Here is a 20,487-nt window from a genome sequence, read left to right on the forward strand (position 1 = left end):
CACACACACACACACACACACACACACACGTTCACGCGCACACACACGACGACATGTGTAACGAGTGTGTGAATGAGTGCAACTACACAGGTTTTATTTATAACACACAAATATAAAAAACCCAGAAAGATAGTGAAAGATGTAAAACGTTGTGAGGTCATTTCACCGAGAACTACTAATAAATGTTAAACTGTTGCATGCTTCACTGTCCAACATGGCACTTTCATTTTGCTGACATCAGCGCTAGAGATTACGTAAGACCATGTAATACAAAAAAAATACTTCCTGTCTTAAGTACTGGCCTCAGGTGTCTCTCCCTCCTATTTTTCTGTAGTCAAGAGCTGTTCTAAAGTACACAGCCAAAGTGTTGTGAAAAGTCCCACTGACACCAGAAGTTGCATCTTACTGTTTTGCTCTTGCTGACCGTACTCAAATTTTCACTAGGGTCTTGTGAAATTACATTTGAAATGTATCCAACAGTTTCTTGGTCCATACTTAGTGGATGATTACAGTCTCCATCGACTTCGGTGCAGCTTTTGGACCTAACTAGAATAACTGCTTTGGTTGTGTATTCGGGAAATGATGTAGACAATTGCAGTTATGACAGAAAAAACATAATATGGTGTATATCTGTAGAATTGATTTTTACACCTAAAACTGTAAATTTAATTTAACATCCATAGGCTCTCTGTTTGGAAACAACAACACATGTTAACACAAAAGTACCTTTAAAATGTATTATGAATGTTTTTTAATTAACCCCTGAAAGGTCTCATGAAACATCTTGTTTGCTGTTTGGGGTTTTAGGCTGGGTATCTGTATAAGCCCTTTGTGAAGTCTGCGGATGTAAAATAACATTTGAAAATAAAATTGATTTAAATTGCAATGTGAATGAAATTCCTCGAGGCTCCGGCGTCGTCCCTGGGAACGCGGGTCTCTGGGACCAAGTGGCGGCTCTAAAGTGGATCCAGGAGAACGTCAGGGTGTTTGGAGGGGACCCGGGGCTGGTGACGGTTGGTGCCGAGCGGAGCGAAGCCGACGTGGCCAGCCTCCATCTCACCTCTGCCTCCGCCTCGTCTCTCTTCCGTAGGATGATACTCATGGTGAGCTGACCTCTGACCCTCACAGACCCCTGGTATCATGGTGAGCTGACCTCTGACCCTCACTGACCCCTGGTATCATGGTGAGATGACCTCTGACCCTCACTGACCCCTGGTATCATATGAACACACACACAGAAGTGTGTGGAGATAAAGGGAATGAACTCTAAACCTGCAGCTAGTACACTATCCCAAGCCAAAATGCGGAGACTTGCAGGAAAATGACCATTAAAGCAGCCAAAACAAATCCAGAATAGAGGAGGGTGATCACATGCTTTGGCACCTGGGAAATGTGTGACCTGACCTTCTCGATACATCAGTACCCCTGCTTTCTCAGGGTTCCTACCGTGAACAAAGCCCTATTGAAAGTAATGCTCTAGAGAGGGAATAGGGCTTGGACTGAGTTTGTCTGTAGATTTCTGATCCCTCTGTAATTAATGCTATTTGAAGGGCAGGGGTGGGATCCCATCCCAACATGGGTGGGATCCAATCACAACAGGGGTGGGATCCCATCACAACAATATAGTTTCCCACCCAGTTCATACAGTAAAACTCTGTTACCCTCCAGGGTATAAATGTCTGCAGTATCACAGCTTTTGTCTTTAATGTTCCCCCGCTTCCTCGACGCGGTCCAGGCTGTTGGCCTGTCGGAGGATCTGCGCACCTTAATGCAGTGTTCTCCGCAGCCACACGAAGAGCGTAATGGTCAGAGGAGCGACCTACCATCCCTAAGCAGTGTTCTCACACTAATGGACGTCACAAAGTCAGGCTACTTTTTCATCTGCATTCGAATAGGTTTGGCTGAGGACTAGCGTGCTCTCTCCACACCATCTGAGGGGTTCAGGAGGATGGCTCTGTATAGACCCACTCGTCTTCCTCCTCCTCTTCATCAGGGGGTGTGCCGGTTCCACTGCCTCGTTGGCGGGCCACACACACACTGCTCCTCGTCTTCCTCCCCCAGGCGCTGTTTTTGGTCACCTCTTCCGTCCCTGCCAGGGACATGTAGGACAGGACGCTGTGCCGTAGGCCGAAGCTGATCTTAGACTCCATGTTGCTGGTGTAACAGCTGGGCTGATCCATCAGTTCCGAGCTGGGGGGAGAGAACAGATAACGACAGGATTTAGAGGAGATCTGATGTTTCCCAAAACAGGGGGCTAATCTGAAAATGACCAGTTCTTAAACCAGGGTTAAATGATTACCCTTCAGTAGCCGCTGAGTGTAGTTGTTGTAAACAGAGTGGTTTCACCTTCTATTCCTAAGATCCTATTCCTGATAGATAAGACTTTCAGGAACGTGTGGTTCTTTGTTTGCTTTCTTCTGAACCCAATAGCTCCAATAAAAAAGTCATTGTTTGTTGATTTTACAGGCCAACATTTTCTGGAAACCCCTGTGTCATTATGTTGAAATAGTTTTCTTGCCGTCACTGATAAAGTACATTGGTGGCCTTTCTCTGAGCCCTGTCCAGAGCATGTCATTTAGCAAAACAAATACTGCACAGTGAAATTAGCATACAAGACAAGAGCATAAATTCACCTCCTGACTTGGTAATGTTTTATAGTAGGAGAGTACGATGAAACTAAGGCAAAGAGAGACGACAGATGAGCTGTTTGGGAGAAGGGCTACCTGTTGACGTCTTTCCAGTCGAAGTTGTTGCGCATCATCACCGGGGGCGGAATGGAGGCCAGGTTCAGGTTGCTGTTGGTTACCGCCAGGCAAGGCGCGGTGAGCAGGCAACACAGGCCGTCTGCACAGTCTGTCGGCGGACGAGGGGCGGTTAGAGAGAGGAGCTACTTAGCAACGTTATAGCCGATTAGCTAGTTTCACGTCACAGTACCTATGTTGTTCGGGAGGTAAAATGCTGCGCGTCAACTGTGACTAAACAAAAGGGCTTGACTAAGCAATAACCGGGACTTTCTCATTCGAGTGCCTTCTTAACGGAGTTCCCGATGCATTAACACAGCCTCAGTAAGGTTAATTTCACTCCAGTTGCTGAGTGTTTGCTCTGTGTCAGTGGTTTGGTCGGGATGACTAAATGATTATCTGTTACAAAGTGACCGCTACCTGAATATCTGGGTTCAGACATAATGAATGATTCATTCCAGCTGCTATATTTATACAACTGGTCCTATAAATACATAAATACTTAAATGTTGTAACTCATCAGGAACATTGGGGTCCTGGGAAAACCTTTCAGACCTATTTCACATTTAACCTCTGACAGAATGTGGAGGTGAAGGACTGCTTTAGCGTCAGAAACAGATTATGGTTTTTCAGACAGACTATGTCTTCGCGTTTGGTTGTTTACCGGAGTAGTAGTTGACCAGGTCCTCTAAGCATTGGAAGGTGAGCCGAGGTGCGATGTAGTACCAGTTGTTGGGAAGGCGGAAGATACGGTAATGTACAATTGATCTGTGGCGTACCGACAGAGAGTACACACCTACAACAGAACACTGTGTTAGAAAACAATACATTACTTCATCTGTGTACACATTACTGTGTTTTGGATGACCCATTGGAGTTCTTTGGTTTGAGAAAGAGGTTTTGGCTGTCGCTCAGTCAAGCTGAAACCACATACTTTTATTTGTTTTAGGGGTCTGCAGTCCCCAGTTTGATTTTGTAGACCCTCTTACTCAAGCCCTAGTAGTTTCTGCATAACCAGAGCCCTGGTGTTACATTCGTCATAAACCACAAAACCACCTATGTTTAGTTTTCTCTAATTCAAGCCACTCACCTCTTTTGCTTTCTCTTATCATGAATGAGCCAATTCTGTTTCCAGGCAGACGGAGCAGTTCCTCCGCTTTAGGCCGCGCCACCCCTTCAAACAGCCAGCTGAAGGAAAACGGGCAACAATTATCTCAATGTCAGTGCATCAAATGTTTTCCCTGGGAAAAATGTGTTTAAGGAAGGCGTTCTGAAGCGGTAATATCAGTCCCCATGTTGGAATGCCAAGACTGTCGCCCTGGTTTGAGCCGGGGCACCTTAGTGGATTGACAAACTGTCAGGCAGGTTCGTTCTAGGGTGGAGTTCACCCACCCGTGATAGACCTTGGCCACATGTTGGTTGGGGATGTAGTTTTCCATTCCGGTTCGGATCGAACACACCTTCCATCTGTAGCCCTCTCTGAGAGAAAAAACAGGGAAAATTAGGACTGAGTTCCAAATACATGCCACTCCGTGGACACTAGTACTCTGCTTTTGACCTGGAACATAACACCACCCTATTCCCTATATAGTACACTACTTTTGACCCGCAACATAACACCACCCTATTCCCTATATAGTACACTACTTTTGACCTGGAACATAACACCACCCTATGCCCTATATAGTACACTACTCTTGTACTGTACAGAGCCGTATGGTTGAAGTGGACTATAGAGTGGATAGGGCGCCATCAGGGACTCACCAGAGTGATTGTCACACGGTGACATTGAGTAAACCAGCTGCCCCCAGGGCTTGACAACTAGTTCTTCTTTTTGTTTTTACATAACAGCATATGCAAAGTGATTCCCTGAAGTCTTGTCTCTAAGTGGAGCGGACCGTTAAAAGGACTTTGCTGGATGTTCGACCCAAGGTACACCTCCCCCTAAATCCTTTTGAAGTGCACTCCATCTCTAAAGGGGCTGTGGTCAGAAGTAGGCCGCTAGGCAGGGAATAGAGTGGCAGTTGGTCTGTGGTTCATCTGTTGGGTCACTCACTCGGCCAGCAGTCTCAGTTGCTCTCCTGTCCTGAAGAGAGGCACACTGACATCAGCTGGGGGGTAGTCGCACAGAACGACCAGGCTGTCGTCTGGGGGGGGGGGAGGAGAGAGAAAACCTTCAGGTAAAGAATACAGATCGGCTCATCACTAACACAAATACAATGTTCTAACGCTGCTTCTGTGGGTAAAGTCTGTTTTGTAGAGGAGTGGCACAGTAACAAAAAACCCTGATCCGTGGTGTCGTGCAGCTGACCTGCTATTCCTCATAGAGGCAGGAGTTTGAGCCCTGCTATTCCTCATAGAGGCAGGAGTTTGAGCCCTCCTATTCCTCATAGAGGCAAGAGTTTGAGCCCTGCTATTCCTCATAGAGGCAGGAGTTTGAGCCCTGCTATTCCTCATAGAGGCAGGAGTTTGAGCCCTGCTATTCTTCATAGAGGCAGGAGTTTGAGCCCTCCTATTCCTCATAGAGGCAAGAGTTTGAGCCCTGCTATTCCTCATAGAGGCAGGAGTTTGAGCCCTGCTATTCCTCATAGAGGCAGGAGTTTGAGCCCCTTGCCTCCAGTCCTCTCCCTTCTTGTCTTCTGCTTATTTTGTGTAAATGTGCTGACATGCAAATATGTCACTAAAGATGTATATCATTCAATAGGTTGTTCTTTTTCACAGTGAAGTTTCATGATCTAAGCAGAAATAGACTTATCTGGTATTTGTTATCAGATAGTTTTTCCATCTTAGTGAGCAGCTCTTGCATGGTTAGATCTGTTAAGTATGCTTTAAATAAACTGCAGTTGATTGGTTGATCATTTTGATTTTGGACAAATGCTGTTGAACATTTATATCCACAAAGATTTTGTACACAGGAGTACCATGTTAAAACGCAGGGTGCCAAGAAATATAAGCACTGCTCAGTCTCTCATATAGTGAAGTACAATCTAAATATGTTTTGCATGATAATCAGAATATTTCAAACGTTATTTCTCCATTTATAAAGCCTGCATTGTTTTTCTTCAACACAGTTTGCATAAGAGGAAATTTCTTTTTGTTTTGGTATATCATGCATACAAAGAGAGAGTATTTCCATCCATGCATTTCAAAAAGTATGTTAAATTAACACCATTGCAGTAAGTTAAATTATCCATTCAAATACAATGAATTAACGATTTGAAGTGCAATACATTAACCATTGCAGTGCATTAATTAACCAATAACAATTATACAAAAAACAATGATAATCTGAAAGAAAACAGAGGCTTACTCTTCTGCACGGGGTCAGGGCTGATTATGGTGTCATCTCCATCCACTGATATTGGGACTTGACTTGGCCAGATGTTGCCCATACTGGATCACAGATTCTGGTCCACTTGAGTTCAGGAACAAATCCCTGGGTAACATTTAAAAAAAAAAAAAAAAAACTCTCATTCCTTTCCTTTAAAATAGTTCTCACAACCTTTCTTTCGTTTCTGTCATTCATTTACCTCAGAACGGTTCTCTCATTACTTTATAGCTGAACAGTTCTTTATCCTAGCGCCTGTATTCTCAGATTTAGCATGTGCACCTGGCTTTTCCACAGACCGCTGCAACACACCAACCGGTTGGAGCCCAAGTCACTTCACTTATCGCCACCCATGTTTGATTTTCTTGGAGTCTAATACAGCCTGAACCTTCTCAGCATGAACTGTGCTGATAAACAGCCCTTCAGTCTTTTTATGCTTTAGTCATTCTGTGGCTCTTGTTTTTGTTGCGCTTGCCTTGTCACTTCCTTGATAATGGGGAAGTTGAGGTTAGCTTGTTCTGTACAAAATTTTTCCATTCCAAAAATAACCTAATCACCACACTGAATATTGGACTTGTTAATTGACCAGTAGCAAATAAACACTCACACTGTTTAGAATTTGTATGATAAGACGTCCTCCCATTTGGAAACTTCGTATACATAAAGTATACCCATCGCACATACCTGAAGTATCTGTCAACCTTGATCATTTTCCATTCTCTGATAGGATGTGTATCATTCTGTGATTAGACACTTGACTGAATTGAAACTGTGTGTCTCCTCTTACTTCAGAGTTCCTAAGGGTTGACTCTCTGTCTCACCACCGAGTGAGAATGAAATGCATCTAAAAAGTTCTTAAGTATTGACTCACCCTCTCCTCGGGGTGAGACCACAACTACACCGTTTTTACTGTAAGTCTTTTCCTCTGCCCAGGGAGGATCCGTGTTCTCCCCTGCCTCTGTGCTGAGTTCATCAAAGGCCCAGAGACAGACGGAGGCTCTGGCCCAGGAGCTGGGATGTCCCCTCTCCTCTTCCCCAGAACGGTTGGCCAGCTGCCTGAGAGCCGTCCCGGCACAGATCCTGAATGCAGCCCAGACCAAGGTACTGTGGGCCTCATCCACCCAGACCAACATCATCAAAGCCTCTCTAGTAGATCACTAAACATCCCTCAAGGGGATTCCCACACTATGTCACTGAGAGGAGTGGAATGTAAGCCAAACCTGTCCCTGGAATGCTCATTTGAATCCCCTCTGTCCTAAAGTATGTCTGATCTTCTTGACTTTTCTCGTTAGTGCAAACGTTTTCTCTTCTGTTAACTTCTGCTTTGTCCAACTCTCTGTCCAACTCTGTGCCGTCTGTCCTAGTTGCTGGGTGTCAGTGGGCCCCTGCAGGCCTGGGGTCCCGTAGTGGATGGGATCTACGTCCAGGGCGACCCCTCTATGGCCCTGATGAACGGGGGCTTCCACAGAGTTGACCTCCTGCTGGGGTCCTCTGAAGAAGACGGCCTTATCAGCAGGGCCAAGAGAATCAAGGTCAGATTTATTATAATACTAATGACATTAATGACTGAGCTGTAATTACTGGCCAGTGTTGGATGGTGTTTAATGCGATACTGCAGCACGGTCTGGAATCCCTCAGCCACAACTTTCTTCCACCTTTCCCACTGTTGAAATAAAAAGCCTGCAGAAATATTTATAAGTAATATATTTTATTACTAACGTTTTCATTTAATAGGAAAAGCACAATAGAATAGATTTCATTTGACGGATACCTTTTGAAGACACTGAAAGGACACAGTACATCAAAACAAACAGTAAAATAGTCTTTTAGTTTCAGTTTTTCTAAATGGGTGTGTCTACACCTCTGCATTATTGACGTCTGTGGTAGAACAATGTTCTTGAACTGAGTGTAATTTGTGGATGTTGTGTTTTCACACGTTATATTTCAGTGCTGTGTTCGTAGTTCATCTGTTCCATCATTCTAGTGACGTGTATTATTTTGCCGTAATTTGTCTATGCTGAAACCACATGTTGTCTAAAAGAAACACCCCCCCCCCCCCCCATAATGTCGTCATGACATCAGAAATTTGAAGAGCTACAGGGTCGAGCTGACAGCAAAACCGCTTTCTACGAAGCCCTGTCGAACTCTCTGGGTGGAGACGGGGCCAGTGCTTTGGTGAAGGAGGCTGCAACGTGGTTCTACTCCATGCAGCATTCTCCCACACCAGCTGGGTACAACCTCTTCTCACAGGCCTTAAACAATGCAACCAGGTGAGAAATATGTGCTTCAGGCACCTGACTGAAAACAGACCTACTTCATTCCTTCTGCACTTCAGTCCACCAAAGAAAAAACATTTACACAAGTTGCCACGCTTCATTCAGTTCTGTGTAATCCTTTATAATAAAGATGTATAATTCATTGGATTTGAACGGCAGGTTTCTGTAGGGGCTCAAAGCGCTTGCATAGAAAGAGGAAAATGCACAGTTACTGGGACTGGTGCCTAAAGTACTGGTGTCTTTCTAGTACGAGTGAAACTGTTGGTTTACTGTCCTTAGGCTGGGACTGAGGATGTTTCACTTGTGGTCATGAGGAAGGAAGCGGCCAGCCGAATGGGGACTGAAATAATCTGAGGGGTTGAACTGTTTTGCAGCCACCGATGGTGTCAAATGCTGTGTGTTTGGAAAAGAAAGGAATTTAACCATCCAGAAATAACCGCCTGTGCCCTGGCGCTGGATCCATCTGGAGCAGACCCAGCTGTTTAGGAACAGTTTAGATCTTTTTTTAAATGAACAGTTAACACAACAATTTTATACTAATTTCATTTATTTAAATAACCGTGTTAGGCAGCAGCCAGAAACTGCCCGTGCAGTGACAACAAAACGCTACCTGTATTGGTTGACTTGAATTTTGACCCATTTCCATGCAGAACTGCTCACTTTCATTTGCAGGTTTGCTGCTTGATTTTGGGATGCTCAAGTCAATGTCCAGACCTTGACTTAATGGAGATGTGACAAGACGTGTAACTAGCAGGTCATGCTCCAAAACCTACAAATGTTACTGTGTGAAGGTTCAGCATGGAAGAATCTGTTATTCTTCCAACGCAATGTGAGACAATGAAAACAAGAGTGTTTGGTTGCACTTGTCGTGCACAGTCAGTTGTTAAGGGTGAGGCGGTTTTTCCATTCTCAAAGGAGAGCCTTCATGCCGTGCTTTGTTAAATAATTGAAATAAATACAAATAATACAAATCTTGTGGTGTTTGTTCACCCGGGACATCTGAAAACGTTCAGTGGCCCAAAAAAAAAGAGAGAGAAAATCAGAAAGTGGACAGATGTGTATTTCCGTGTGCCGTGCATCTGCAGGGCTCGCAGAGATGTTTGGTAGGGATGTGTGTTTTAGCTGCTACCTCGGTTCCAGCCGTTTCCCGCTCCGGACTTCACCCACACATAATTAGTAGCGTTGGATATAGCCGGGTCTGACCCACACACACAGCTCGTCACGCCCATGTGGTTAGCTCAGGATAGCAACCCCACTGGCGAAAGACAAACAACTGCATTCTTCACATTCACCTGACGACGGTACCCACGAAACAGCCAGAGTATTTTAATCAGTCCTGTGTTTCAGACGATAATATTGGAGGGGGGGGTGTGGGTGGGGGGGACTTGACACACAGAATGACTGTGTCGAGAGTAACTGATGAAAACAGCCTTCAGGAGACTATTTATTTTAGAACCGGGCTTCCAAAACTATTGCAGCGCTAGACGATTCCTAACCCCTTAGTAGTTTAGTCGGCCCGTGACTTCAGGAGGCACATGCCATGTCCACTGGGTGGCTTAGCCAGATGTGCCAGACTGAGTGGCCGTCTCGCAGTAAATACGTGGCATTTCCGGCTTGCCCAAATTGCACCCTCTACCCTTCGTAGAGCGCTGCCCCTTATGGACGGCAGTCAAAACTAGTGCACTTGGTAGGGGATAGGGGGTCAGGTTGGGACATTGATGATGTGGCCACATGTACCAGTGGGAAACTGTTGTCCTGCATCAGGAGCCGGTCCCACAGAAGGAAACACAGGGAAGACGTTCAGTTAATTAGCCTGGCACTGCGGAGGTCAGACAGCTGTTCCCTCGCAGCACTCAGTCACGCTAATTAAATACTTGGTTTGTTAAACAACCCCGTCTGTACGGTCAGCACTCCACTGGCTCTTTGTAAAGTTCAGAGTAGGTGAACCGGGCTTTATCGATCCTCACGAACCCATAGATCTGAACAGACACATAGAACTGACACTGTGTGACTTTTCTCCTCTCTTCCTTCCCTGTCTCCTTTCTCTCTGCAGGGATCTCTTTATTGTGTGCCCCATCATCAAGATGGCTGCCTTCTGGGCGGCTAACACCACATCCAACGTTTTCATGTACCACCTGCCTGAGGACACAGCCCAGACCAGGTTAGAAGACCGCTTGGTTTCAGCAGTTCACACTGCGGATTCATAGACTGTCAGGCGTTGACCTTCGTTTATTGACCGTCAGGTGTTGACTGAACTAGTTCGTAATGCGCCACTTTGTGCTCCGAGTGAAGTGAGATGTGGGAGATGATGTTCTAGCTTCCAGGGGAGCTGGTTCCAACATAGGGGTGCCAAGAAACCAGAAGTGGCAGAACAGAGTTTGTTGAGGGCTATGGGGTTTGACCTCAGCCCGGAGGTCGGTGGGCGGTTCCACTTCCCGCAAACTCCATGGTGTTGTTGGGAACCCAAGCTTCATTCAGAAGCCAGTGTGCATGGTGTTGTAGGGAACCCAAGCTTCATTCAGAAGCCAGTGTGCATGGTGTTGTAGGGAACCCAAGCTTCATTCAGAAGCCAGTGTGCATGGTGTTGTAGGGAACCCAAGCTTCATTCAGAAGCCAGTGTGCATGGTGTTGTAGGGAACCCAAGCTTCATTCAGAAGCCAGTGTGCATGGTGTTGTAGGGAACCCAAGCTTCATTCAGAAGCCAGTGTGCATGGTGTTGTAGGGAACCCAAGCTTCATTCAGAAGCCAGTGTGCATGGTGTTGTAGGGAACCCAAGCTTCATTCAGAAGCCAGTGTGCACCAACAACAGAGGACCTGGGATGGTTATCCATTATTGTTTCTGAAACGTGCTGTGGAGGTGGACCAGGCTAATGTTGACCACCGCCTGTGAATGTTTTGATGTCATTTCAGCGTTGACCTGTCTGTGCCCCTGGATGTCCAGTACGTGTTCGGCGTTCCCCACAGCCGCCTGACCTACGACCTGTTCACTCCCGCGGAGAGACGCCTCTCGTTGCAGATGATGAGCTACGCGGCCAACTTCATCAAGTCTGGGTGAAGACTCAGTGCAGATTCATTTAAATGAGCACAATCCCAGCCCTGTAACGTGTCCCTTACTGTCCACACCTGCCTCCTCACCATCTACGTCTCATATTGGACATATTCTCCTCCCGTCCAGAAACCCCAACCATCCTCTCAGCAGGTCGGGTGTGGCCTTCAGCGAGACGGTACTGCCCTCGTGGCCCGCCTTCCTGCCCCACCCTGATGGAGGCAGCTACATGGGGGTGGAGCCAGGCCTCCGGAAACACAGGGGCCTCCGCAGGGCCCAATGCTCTTTCTGGGGAGACTACGTCCCCGCCCTGGGTGTCGCCACTGGTGGGTTCATGGCCTGGGTTAGGGCTACGATACCTGGGTTAGGGTTAGGGTTAGGGCTATGAGACCTGGGTTAGGGTTAGGGTTACGATACCTGGGTTAGGGTTAGGGTTACGATACCTGGGTTAGGGTTAGGGTTAGGGCTAAGAGACCTGGGTTAGGGTTAGGGTTACGATACCTGGGTTAGGGTTAGGGTTACGATACCTGGGTTAGGGTTAGGGCTAAGAGACCTGGGTTGAAGGGGTCATGAGTTTGGTCCCCTGGACAGGAAAAACTCCCAGGGCTTTTACTACAATACATCTTGTAAGTGATAGTTGAATTGTTTTATGTTTTAAGTGGCAACGTTTCATGCCAATAACTGATTCTGAAGGGTATTTATTCATGTGAAAAGAACCAAATTGGAAAACCAGGCACAGGGGAATAGATGTGTAGTTCAACCATATAAATATATATAAAATGTGTACACACACACACACAGTGGGTAGAACAAGTATGATACACTGCCGATTTTGCAGGTTTTCCCACTTACAAAGCATGTAGAAGTCTAATTTTTATCATAGTTACACTTCAACTGTGAGTGATGGAATCTAAAACAAAAATACAGAAAATCACATTGTATGATTTTTAAGTAATTAATTTGCATTTTATTGCATGACATAAGTATTTGATATATCAGAAAAGCAGAACTTAATATTTGGTACAGAATATTTTTTTTGCAATTAGAGATCATACGTTTCCTGTAGTTTGGACACAGGTTTGCACACACTGCAGGAGGGATTTTGGCCCACTCCTCCATACAGACCTTCTCCAGATCCTTCAGGTTTCGGGGCTGTCACTGGGCAATACGGACTTTCAGCTCCCTCCAAAGATTTTCTATTAGGTTCAGATCTGGAGACTGGCTAGGCCACTCCAGGACCTTGAGATGCTTCTTACGGAGCCACTCCTTAGTTGCCCTGGCTGTGTGTTTCGGGTCGTTGTCATACTGGAAGACCCAGCCACGACCCATCTTCAATGCTCTTTCTGAGGGAAGGAGGTTGTTGGCCAAGATCTTGCGATACATCCTCCCCTAAATATGGTGCAGTCGTCCTGTCCCCTTTGCAGAAAAACATCCCCAAAGAACGATGTTTCCACCTCCATGCTTCACGGTTGGGATGGTGTTCTTGGGGTTGTACTCATCCTTTTCCTCCAAACACGGCGAGTGGAGTTTAGACCAAAAAGCTCTATTTCTGTCTCATCAGACCACATGACCTTCTCCAATTCCTCCTCTGGATCATCCAGATGGTCATTAGCAAACTTCAGACGGGCCTGGACATGCGCTGGCTTGAGCAGGGGGACCTTGTTATGGATTTTAATCCATGACAGCGTAGTGTGTTACTAATGGTTTTCTTTGAGACTGTGGTCCCAGCCCTCTTCAGGTCATTGACCAGGTCCTGCCATGTAGTTCTGGGCTGATCCCTCACCTTCCTCATGATCATTGATGCCCCATGAGGTGAGATCTTGCTTGGAGCCCCAGACCGAGGGAGATTGACCGTCATCTTGAACTTCTTTCATTTTCTAATAATTGTGCCAACAGTTGTTGCTTTCTCACCAAGCTGCTTGCCTATTGTCCTGTAACCCATCCCAACCTTGTGGAGGTCTACAATTTTATCCCTGATGTCCTTACGCAGCTCTCTGGTCTTGGCCAGTGTGGAGAGGTTGGAGTCTGTTTGATTGAGTGTGTGGACAGGTGTCTTTTATACAAGTAACAAGTTCAAGCAGGTGCAGTTAATACAGGTAATGAGTGGAGAACAGGAGGGCTTCTTAAAGAAAAACTAACAGGTCTGTGAGAGACGGAATTCTTACTGGTTGGAAGGTGATCAAATACTTATGTCATGCAATAAAATGCAAATTAATTATTTAAAAATCATACAAAGTGATTTTCTGGATTTCTGTTTTAGATTCTATCTCTCACAGTTGAAGTGTACCTATGATAAAAATTACAGATCTCTACATGCTTAGTAAGTAGGAAAACATGCTAAATCGGCAGTGTATCAAATACTTGTTCTCCCCACTGTATATACAGTATATTGTGCTCCAGTTGACTAAGTGCAGTAAATCGTAAAGATGTCAGAAAAACACATGTAAAAACACGAATGCAGCCACTGATTACATACTTCTCTGTTTAGCTGACTCTGATTGTGCCAAACCTCTAGTTTCATCTGCTAAGCTTTTCATCTTGAGTAAACATTTCAATTTTTATGGATCAACTTCTGATATACTCCTTTCACTTTTTTTGTTTAAACTGTTTACTAATTGTGTCCTTTCGGTTTTTCAGAGAAACTTTCACCTGCTCTATTGGACAGAGAGTCTGACCATCTGAGATTCCCAACACAAGATACGCCAAAGTTATTTGTTGATTTTCTGTCTACTGTTACCCAGAGCAACCCCAAATCTGAGAAGGATGCTTATAATTAGACAGTGACATTAACAATGAGCACCATCTAATCTGCTTTCAGGAAACACTATTTGTACACTTTATTAAGCCTTGTTGTAATCTTGTGTTGTTATCGTATTTGTGTACTTCTATTTGAAACAGGAACCACAGTTGTCTGTCCATAAATTCAATAACTCATAATTGAACTACCTGTTATAGTTTCCACAATAGAAATGAAATCAACAATAAATTCAATTTCAAAATGCGCTCTTTGTCTGCAGCAGTAGTCATTTCTAGTGACAGTACATTCATAAGACAGAACTTCCTATTTTGTAGAGTCAAATATGTCTCCGCAATGAGTTAAAGGAAATAACTGAACTCTAAGTTTTTTATTAATTCATGAAATCGTCAAAATGTTCCTCTTTCTGATATCTCTCAACACCACAACCCAAATGAAACCCTAGTCCCTGAACATCACACAAGGTTTGAGAATAGAGTGCTATTTGGGACGTAGCCAGGTAAATCAAAACATTGAATGGAATCTGGAATCTCTTCTACACATCCTTTATCTTGTCTAGTGACTTGACTGACTTAAAGCAGTTTCTATTAGTAACCTAGACAGCAACTAAAATGTGTAATTAATCTGCCAGACTACATTTCAAGCGACGGTATGTCGTACATAGACATCTGTTTAACCAGGAGGGTCCAATCAATCAATAAAATGTATTTTATAAAGCCTTTGCAGTTCTAACATAGTGCTTTTACAAATGCCCAGCCTGACCCTATGGTTCAGATGCATAAAATGGGTTTTCAGACTTTGTCAAGGACCTCCAATATTTAGAGCTCATGCTTGAGGACATCTTTCTTAAAAAATATAAAATATATTAGCAAAATAGACCTGGTTAATATTTCTCAGGTCTGTCTAAAGTATTAAATAATCAAGCGTTTTCAAGGACCTGAATTTTAGATACTTTTCTTGGCATAATACACAAAACTCAGAATAATGTGGACATTGAAGACATTGGATTCACACATGGTGTCCATTAGCTAGGATTTCTTGGACTTCTAGGTTGTCATGTTAAATGTAGTAGAACACTTTTTTTCCCCCATTCTGAACAGTGATAAATGTCTATTCTGTTAGTAATTGTGACTAACGAATTGTAGTCTGTGATACATTTTCAACAAGTTTCAGTTACTGTATTTTTTTAATGGTATTATTTTATTTTTCTTATTATGTAGGCTAATGATAAAACCAAGTTACAAACTTTAAAACACCGTATGACCTATTTTTGTTTTAAACCCCGCACACGTTGTTTCAACCATCTCCCTTTAGGGAGTTTTAGCCTTGTATCCCCTTCTCCTTTTTTCAGTGTGGTACTAAATGAGTGATGGGGATTAAAGAAAGGCAAGAATTAAAACCATTCAAGCTAAACTAAAGGGCCTGTCCTGAACCTTGACGTCAGACAGAATTCCGGACTTGTACTCCAAAGCACGGCGCTGGCTGTCATTTGCGCTGCACCGCTTTGAAATAATCTGAACTCGTGGAATACATTATAATTTTTTCGAGTGTCTCATTCGCGGTTCAATGAAGTTCCTATTGGAATCTCGTAATGAAGTGGCTTCTGCCGTGGATGTTAATAGTAGCCAGCACCCATCAGGTAAATATTAATTATTTATTGTGTTTAATTTAAAACTTATAGTATAATAAATGTAAAAATGTTTGATGTTTGTTACGTCATCAATAATAGCAATACTGTTTGCATATCACGATCGGACTTGCTGACGTTTTGTGCCCGAATTAAATTGTCGGTAGACCATTGCGTTTCTCTCCTATTCATATTGTCAAGCCATATTGTCAGATTTGCCTCTGCACAATCAGTGAAACCTTGATAGACGACCTAGAACGAGACAGCTAAAAGCTATCTGCCATCTGCTCCTGACTCTTCCAACCTTTTTCATTTTAGCTCAGATAATATGACCTCATTTTTCAACAGTAACTTGTTAGCCACAGTTGCCCTATTTCGCAGTTGTGGTTAAACGGTTTCGTTCTAGTTCTGTCTGTTAAAGTTATTTAGGCTATATAAATGACAGCCGCGTCATTAGTGGCAAATTAAACTACTACACTTTATATACACATACACACACACATTTATACTATATTAAATAAAGACACATATATACACACATATACTCAACTAGCTGCTAGACCGTGGACTATACCACTTTGTAAATGAGGTCAGCTGAACCTTTATATGTGTGTGTGTATATATGTAGACTGAACCGATTATGTTTTAGGGTATTTTTTCTAATCAATTTCCATCATACCTAATCATGACTATTTCGTTCTTTTGCATGCATTGCAGAAATATTTTTTGTGTGTGTGGACTCTTGAAGAATTTCCCTTTAAAATGAAACCAATTTCTCATTAACGTGGACTGATATATTTCCCATTCCTGTGGCGAGATTCTGCGGTTAAGATTTTCCCTGTAATAAAGCTGACTACAAACGTGCGGTCGGTGGCAGTATAGGCACAAGTCACATGTCTACATCTACTGTCCCCAGTCCCCAGACTACAGTATAGTGAGCACAGCGCATTTCGGCTGAAAGTCTGGTAACAAAAACTTGAGTTACCTTTCGGTGCACATAACACAGTGACAGTAATTTACACCAACTGATGACGCATATTCGTTATCTGGAGCAGCTACTCATCCCAACGACCAACCCATCAGTATTTATTACATTCCACAGGTTCTTTCCCAAAATCCCACCGCCTTGACCACCACGGCGGAGCTTTATAACAGGACCGTATACTGCAAATGGCCCTGCAAGTGTGCCAAGAGCGTCCCCGTGTGTCCGCCCGGTGTCAGTGTGCTGATGGATGGCTGTGACTGCTGCAAGGTATGTTCCAGACAGGTGGGCGAGACCTGCAACGAAGCGGATATCTGTGACTACCATAAGGGACTGTACTGTGACTACAGCGCGGACAAGCCTAGGTACGAAAAAGGAGTGTGTGCCTGTAAGTGTCAACTTGGATTCACTTTACCTGTCGTTTAAAAAAATTAAAATCTCTCTCTCGCTATATATCCATCTATATATATATTTTAGCATTTTCATTGATTTATTGTACTGAGTGGAGAACGTGCTGGAATGGCAGTGAACTGGAACCCCATGATGAGGCAGCGGTATTCTGTATGTGCGGGAGGCAGCAGCTTTGAGGCGGCTACTCCAGGCCATGTCTTTATGAATTATGACGTTGCACCATCTTCGTCTGCGCTGTAATGAGAATTGAATGACGTGCATTTCTGTTTTTGAGAAATGTTATGCGTTTTAAGATGGATTGTAGAAGTTACAGTATTGGTGAGAATTTGATTCATATTGATTAGGCAAAGGAATTTCCACAGTGAATTGAGTGCTCTTTTCCCAAGAAAAAACATGGAGTTACGTGTCTTAGCTACGCCTCTTCTTGAATGTCCTGTTGTTAACAGCCATTCAGGATATATACTTAAGATGTATTTTTTATATTTGTTGTTTATTATTGTTATATTTCTTCCCACTAGCTTTAGCAACGCAAACACGTTTTACGTGCCAATAAAGCCATCTAAACTGAAAAATACATGCGTACCGTTCTGATTGTTATTTAACACGGTCCGCCCGACAGACATGGTAGGCACCGGCTGTGAGTACGACGGCACCATCTACCGTAATGGTCAGAGCTTCCAGCCCAGCTGTAAGTATCGCTGTCTCTGTGTGAACGGGGCCATCGGCTGCGTGCCACTCTGCTTGGACTCCCAGCCGCCCCGCGTGTGGTGCCAGACGCCGAGGCGGGTCAAACTGCCGGGCCGCTGCTGTGAGCAGTGGATCTGTGACGAGCCCAGAAAGACCCGAAAGGCGGCGCCCAGGCATGCAGAGATTGGTACAGTACTGGGTTCTGTCTGGGTTCCTAATGACACATGTTAGTTACAATTGAGCAGACCCTCATACCCAGAGAGACAGTTAGATATTCCCAATAGTGTGCAATCATTTCTTTACCTGCAGCTTTCCCACCCTATTCTCAACCTTTCCAGAGGATTTGAGGAATCAGGAATAAGCAGGAAATCAGTGAATCAGTGAACTTTTAAACATGATCAGAAACAAAGAACCTTCGCTAGACGTCTGATCTTGTGTTTGTCTGACACAGTGCGGGCTAGCCATAATGAGATCTGGCACAAGAACTGCATTACCCAGACCACCTCCTGGAGCCCTTGTTCCAAGACTTGTGGGCGTGGCCTGTCCCTGAGGATCTCCAACGCCAATGACCAGTGTGAGATGGTGAAGGAATCCCGCCTCTGCAACATCCGGCCCTGTGAGGTTGACATCACCAAGCACATCAAGGTGAGGTGTTCAAAATCACACTCTACTCCATATAGCGTGTCACTTCTGACCTGAGCATATACCCTGACAGGTCGTTTGGCGACTCTCAGAAACGGTGCCCTGGTGCAGAGATGAATAGAGGAACGTTATGGACACAATATCACTCATTGGTGCTTCCAATTCAATCAGGCCATTTCTGACAACAGTGTAACAGTATTCTTGTCTGCCAATTGATCCTGAACTCTGACCTCTCTACCCCACTCGGCCCACAGCCAGGGAAGAAGTGCCTGAACATTTACAGGGAGGGTCATCGTCAGAACCTCACCATATCTGGCTGCACCAGCAAGAAGTCCTACTGGCCTAAATACTGCGGTGTCTGTGAAGCCCAGGACCAACGCTGCTGCATTCCGTACAAGTCCAAGACGATCGAGGTGGAGTTTGAGTGTCCCAGCGGGGCCTCGTTCACCTGGCAGGTGATGTGGATCAACGCCTGCTTCTGTAACCTGAGCTGCCGTAACCCCAACGACATCTTTGCTGACCTGGAGCAATACTACGAGAACAACGAGGTGATCAACTGAGCGCCGAGTGGCCGTGCCCGAGTCAGAGCGACCCGCGTGCGGTCTGTCACGATGCCATACCAAGTGGAACCTTTTGAACAAGTTAGACCTGAACAACTGAATCGGCGACAAGCTGTTTCCTCTTCTGTCTGTTTTATGTTGTAACTGCCTTTATATTGTTTTGTTTATATGAAGAGCTTCTATATGAAGAGCTTCTATATGAAGAGCTTCTACATGAAGAGCTTCTACATGAGGTGCTTCTACATGAAGAGCTTGTTGACGATTTGTTGGCCTTAGTTGTCAAAGTACGGGTCTGGAGTGAAGGTATGCACATCCCTGAAACTAGGATTGAAGAGCCCTCAGAGTTTGGAAAACAACCGCATACACACAAGTATACAGTAGATGTGGTTGTTTTCCAACTGTTTTTTCATTTATAAGCTTGAAAGCATATTTTTCATATTGGAAAAAAAAACAAAAATATTTTGCTGATTACAGTGCAATGATTACGTTTTTGTCCCCTTTAGGATTTCTTGTTTTGTTTGTCATTTTTTCTTAGCTCTTAAACCAAAAAACTAAATATTACAAGTTACTTGAGAGAACAAATAATAGAAGATTTGAACAGGTATTCTTTTTTCGTGAACAAAGTTAGCAACACCCAATTCCCCTTGTGAAACCGTGATTACTCCTTTATGCTGAATAACTGGTTAAGGGTGATGACTGCATTCTAGCACTTTACTGCAGAGGAATTTTGGCCCACACTTCAATGCAGAAGTAATTTAACACTACACTGTGGACATTGATTTGCCTAGTCCAAAACATTAATGTAATACATTTTCAGCCATTCTGATGTACAGAGGAATTACTTGTCTCTTGCTGCATGAGCCAGGTGCACTTCAGATTCAGCTTATGGATGGATCACCTGAAATTCTCATGATTGATTATGCCGAACATTCAATAATGGACATTTTCCAGCTCCTTATTCAATAAAACCAGTTCTTTTGTAGGAGGGGAACATTTTGTTTTTCACTGGGTGTTTATAACTTTGTTCATTAAAATAAATATTATTTGTTCACCATTTGTTTACTTTAATTGTGTTTTCTTTAAAGATTTGTAAAAATTCTTTGGAATTTTTTTGTTGTTGAAAGAATTAGAAAGGGGTCAAATACTTATTCCCAGCTCTATATGTGTGATGACATTGTAGTTGGATACAATGTTAAAATGTAATTATGTATCATATGCTGGCATATTGGGGCATTAACCACTCGAGTGGTCAAGCGATTTAATACTCCTGCTTTTTTATTTCAACATTGTACTTACCATGGTATTCAAGGTGTTTGGTAAAAAATGTATTTTTTGGGATTCATTGGAAATGTTATGTCAGAAAAGACTCTCTCCATGCACGTTTTCTCAGCATTTGTATTGTCAATTTGTTTATGTAGTAAATATTTTGATA

At 43.9% G+C, this 20,487-nt stretch overlaps 3 protein-coding genes across 5 annotated transcripts in view; 2 read left to right on the forward strand and 1 right to left on the reverse strand.

The window, feature by feature from the left end:
* tg (thyroglobulin) overlaps nt 1-14,387 on the forward strand; it is a 44,408-nt gene extending 30,021 nt beyond the window's left edge. Inside the window, exons 43-50 of the mRNA XM_029113464.2 lie at nt 907-1,103; nt 7,003-7,170; nt 7,434-7,601; nt 8,152-8,339; nt 10,399-10,506; nt 11,256-11,396; nt 11,521-11,717; nt 14,029-14,387. Coding sequence (XP_028969297.2) covers nt 907-1,103; nt 7,003-7,170; nt 7,434-7,601; nt 8,152-8,339; nt 10,399-10,506; nt 11,256-11,396; nt 11,521-11,717; nt 14,029-14,168 — 1,307 coding nt within the window. The 3' untranslated portion in view covers nt 14,169-14,387. The remainder of the gene's footprint in view (nt 1-906; nt 1,104-7,002; nt 7,171-7,433; nt 7,602-8,151; nt 8,340-10,398; nt 10,507-11,255; nt 11,397-11,520; nt 11,718-14,028) is intronic.
* On the reverse strand, nt 70-6,613 carry LOC105016549 (Src like adaptor). 2 transcript variants are annotated; one of them, XR_004574593.1, is made up of 9 exons: nt 6,272-6,613; nt 6,052-6,177; nt 4,798-4,888; nt 4,134-4,220; nt 3,832-3,929; nt 3,406-3,537; nt 2,724-2,853; nt 1,154-2,190; nt 70-1,113 (listed from the first exon to the last, which is right to left on the reverse strand). XR_004574593.1 is itself a non-coding variant. In XM_010880462.5 (8 exons), exons 2-8 carry the CDS (start codon nt 6,131-6,133, stop codon nt 1,941-1,943), a joined length of 870 nt encoding a protein of 289 aa, XP_010878764.2. In that variant the 5' UTR covers nt 6,134-6,177; nt 6,272-6,613; the 3' UTR covers nt 70-1,940. The 2 variants fall into 2 exon arrangements, 1 of the variants encoding a protein (XP_010878764.2); XM_010880462.5 differs by having other exon boundaries at nt 70-2,190.
* Nucleotides 14,388-15,568: 1,181 nt separating the features above from the next.
* On the forward strand, nt 15,569-20,484 carry ccn4b (cellular communication network factor 4b). Of its 2 annotated transcripts, XM_010880463.5 has the most exons (5): nt 15,569-15,785; nt 16,876-17,143; nt 17,786-18,040; nt 18,305-18,498; nt 18,750-20,484. In XM_010880463.5, exons 1-5 carry the CDS (start codon nt 15,738-15,740, stop codon nt 19,053-19,055), a joined length of 1,071 nt encoding a protein of 356 aa, XP_010878765.1. In that variant the 5' UTR covers nt 15,569-15,737; the 3' UTR covers nt 19,056-20,484. The 2 variants fall into 2 exon arrangements, with proteins under 2 accessions (XP_010878765.1, XP_010878766.1); XM_010880464.5 differs by lacking the exon at nt 15,569-15,785 and having other exon boundaries at nt 16,915-17,120.
* The last annotated feature ends 3 nt before the right edge of the window (nt 20,485-20,487 follow it).

This window comes from Esox lucius, chromosome 16 (genome assembly GCF_011004845.1).
Source record: "Esox lucius isolate fEsoLuc1 chromosome 16, fEsoLuc1.pri, whole genome shotgun sequence".
Taxonomy (NCBI): Eukaryota; Metazoa; Chordata; class Actinopteri; order Esociformes; family Esocidae; genus Esox; species Esox lucius.

Bases quoted from the DNA above. Each gene is read 5' to 3' on its own strand.
- LOC105016549 (XM_010880462.5), bottom strand. From the start codon at position 6,133: ATGGGCAACATCTGGCCAAGTCAAGTCCCAATATCAGTGGATGGAGAT. The intron at 4,221-4,797 runs GTGAGTGACCCA...TTTTTCTCTCAG, and splicing joins CAACTGAGACTGCTGGCCGA to AGAGGGCTACAGATGGAAGG. The intron at 2,854-3,405 runs GTAAACAACCAA...GTCCGCCGACAG, and splicing joins CCTGGTCAACTACTACTCCG to ACTGTGCAGACGGCCTGTGT.
- ccn4b (XM_010880463.5), top strand. From the start codon at position 15,738: ATGAAGTGGCTTCTGCCGTGGATGTTAATAGTAGCCAGCACCCATCAG. The intron at 17,144-17,785 runs GTAAGTGTCAAC...TCCGCCCGACAG, and splicing joins CGAAAAAGGAGTGTGTGCCT to ACATGGTAGGCACCGGCTGT. The intron at 18,041-18,304 runs GTACAGTACTGG...TGTCTGACACAG, and splicing joins GCCCAGGCATGCAGAGATTG to TGCGGGCTAGCCATAATGAG.